The sequence below is a fragment of the Mizuhopecten yessoensis genome, unplaced genomic scaffold (genome assembly GCF_002113885.1).
Source record: "Mizuhopecten yessoensis strain PY_sf001 unplaced genomic scaffold, ASM211388v2 scaffold11087, whole genome shotgun sequence".
Classification (NCBI taxonomy): Eukaryota; Metazoa; Mollusca; class Bivalvia; order Pectinida; family Pectinidae; genus Mizuhopecten; species Mizuhopecten yessoensis.
In genome coordinates, this window is record NW_018408873.1 from 419,243 (window position 1) to 422,216 (window position 2,974).

The window sequence follows — 2,974 nt, forward strand, 5'->3', positions numbered from 1 at the left end:
TTTGGTTATTGAGAAGAAGTTGTTTGAAGATTTTAACATATTTGACCCCTGTGACCTTGAAAGTGGGTCAAGGTCATTTATTTGAACAAACTTGGTAGCCCTTGATCCCAGCATGCTACTGGCCAAATATCATCTTCCTAGGCCTTTTGGTTATTGAGAAGAAGTTGTTTAAAGCAAAAAGTTGACGCCGGACAGACGGACGACGGACGCCGGATGCCGCACCATAACATAAGCTCACTTGCCCTTCGGGCAGGTGAGCTAAAAAACAATTGTATTTTGAAAAAAAATTGAAACATGATATTACATTTTTATTTTTTTGCTCTGTCCAGTTATGCCTAGTCGTTACCCATTTCGGTAGCAAATTCTTCTAAATGTTAGGAATTCCAATGTAGTTTGCATACATAAGTTCCTAATGGTTGTTTTTGAAAATTCTGTATGTTTGGACCCATTGATGTAAATTACATTCATATTTGCATAAAACAGGTGACCTAATGCGATTCATGGAATATGTCCAGAGAGCCAATGTTGTTATGACCTCATGAATGTTGATTTTTTTTATATCATTCCTTAAAACACTGTAATTGGACTTGACCAGAGAACTACCACTGTTTAGGTAGCTCAACTAGTTACAGTGACCATATCAGAGACGTCTCAAATTTATAGTTACTGGTTGTGGCAGTGGTTTCTAAGGTGTATACATATTCACTGCACTAGGAAAACAATGATTTACCAAGGCAGCTGACAGCGCAGCCACAGAGCCTCCACCTGGAGTCGGTGACCTTGACCCCACTGTAAGGATAAAGTCGCGAATGTCCATACTGATCAGTGGTCCATCCTTCTCATCATTTATCATATATCTGAAACGGAAATCAATTATCATAAATATAAATCCTTTTTGGAAAATTGAGTAATGGGGAATATCTTTTATGCACACTGATAACTGTTCTAGATATCCTGACTGTTAAAATGTACAGTATAAATATTTTTTATTACAAATTAAGCAAGTGAACTGAAATATTTTTATTTATATTAAGCAAATATTTGTTTTATTCTCCAAGCAACAAAGTTACAGGGGTATGCTGGAATCAGCTTGTCGGCAGACACAACCTTGTCTGGACACTAGTTCTCAGTAAATATAATGCAATAGCCTAGAGTTATTGCCCTTTATCTATTTATGTAGTCTCCTTCAGACATCTATTAGTCCTCTGAAATTTTCATTAAATTTCTTTGAAATCTGGTAGGATTCATCACCATCCTATGTAGTTGTATTATGCCAATCTGTTTCCATGATTCTGATTACATGCATTTAAATGAGCAGGATATTATTTTAAAGTTAGGTTTTGGGTTTTACGGTTCTAGATTTATATGCTGTTTAGCTTTGTTAATCAATCAACCATTAATCTAGTTAAGTACACTGATCACACTAACACTTACTCAATGATTCGCTCTTTAGGACTGAAGGGTCCGAGGGAGTTTAGTCCGAGTCTGTTGATAACGAGTCGTAGCTTCTGATCCTCCTCCAGGATAAACAAGTTGTCCTTCTCCATGTAGTACTCAGCAGCCTGTATGACCGCCTCCAGGGGCACAAGTCCAACGATCTGGGACCCCACCACTGCCAGATTCAACTCCTACAATGATCAAAACCTATACCTGTATATTTCTTGAAAATGTTTCGATATTGCTGCCTTCAAGGTACTGTACTGTACTAGCTATATGGTCCAACAGTATGAGACCCCCAACCACCATATATACATGCCTTTGCATACGCTTTGTATAAGTTTAGGCATCGTCCTCTTCAAATGTATTAGTCCAAATTAGTTGGAGACCCCATTATCATCCGAGATACATCTCCTAGGATTATCGTGACATTTCTATAAAGTACTGTTTGTTGTATGAGAAGTTTTATGTCTGCTTCACTACTGCATCCTCGATATCCAGGGGTTACGTCCACTTTCGCTCTCTACACCCCTGGAATATGTCATAGCAAAATTGAAGACACGAAGATAGCTGTTAGAATGGTGTCAGGTAAAAAAAACTGACCAATAGCTAGGCTGATACCTGTCCTTTGAAAATTACAAAGGAGAGACGCCCGTCTTCAAAGCCTGTCAATGTTTACCGTTACGTGACCGCGAGATTCTTTTGATGTACATCAAAGGATCGAACTAGTATTCTTGTCTCATCAACAAGGTGGCACACACTGAGCCTTCAATTTTACTAGGACATATTCCAGGGGTGCAGAGAGTGAAAGTGAGCGTAACCCCTGGATATCGAGGATGTACTACTGAGTAGTTCAGTTAAACTTCTCACTCAATAGGCCACAATTTTCCAAAATCTGTATACTGTATTTACCATAAGTAGGCTGAGTACTTTGAAGCAAAACTATATTTCAATATACTGCAATATTTAACTGAATATTAATTGCGATACGTATTGCAATATATTACTGAGGATTAAAAAGCCTCTGAGGATGTGCTTTCAAATCTTGTAACTGTTTTTTGTGTTATCATTTTCTATTGATGTGTTTTAGCCAGTGTTAATTGTTCCAGTTCCAATCATTTTTACACCATGTTCACTCTTAGTACAGAAATAAAGATAACAAATTTAACAAGAGATCCCAGAGGGATCTTGCGCCCACCTTTGTACCATCTTCATTAGTTCTTTGTTAGTTCGATCTTTTCTCTTCTTTCCTTTAATCTGTTTGATCGAGTCATGTTAACAGTAAATGCACCTTGAGGTAACTTTTGATCTAAACTTAATACTAATGTGTATGAAAGCCAACCTTCAAAGTGAGTTTGTCATTTCACATATTTACTAGTACAGTACTTAATGTGAAAGAAATAGAATCGATCATTGCAATATGAGAAAGATCTGTTTAGTTCTTCTTTTAATCCATTTTGTTTTTATGATCAGTCTCAAAATATAACATACACAACGAGGGATCAAGGGGAACCTACATTTAAAATTTGAGAAAGAT

General features: G+C 37.1%; 1 protein-coding gene across 1 annotated transcript in view; it reads right to left on the reverse strand.

Moving 5' to 3' along the window:
* The window catches only part of LOC110465531 (formimidoyltransferase-cyclodeaminase-like), a gene marked incomplete at its 5' end in the record, with an annotated part of 27,942 nt that overhangs the window by 10,372 nt on the left and 14,596 nt on the right, over positions 1-2,974 (reverse strand). The window contains 2 exons of the mRNA XM_021521426.1: positions 731-857; positions 1,435-1,628. Coding sequence (XP_021377101.1) covers positions 731-857; positions 1,435-1,628 — 321 coding nt within the window. The remainder of the gene's footprint in view (positions 1-730; positions 858-1,434; positions 1,629-2,974) is intronic.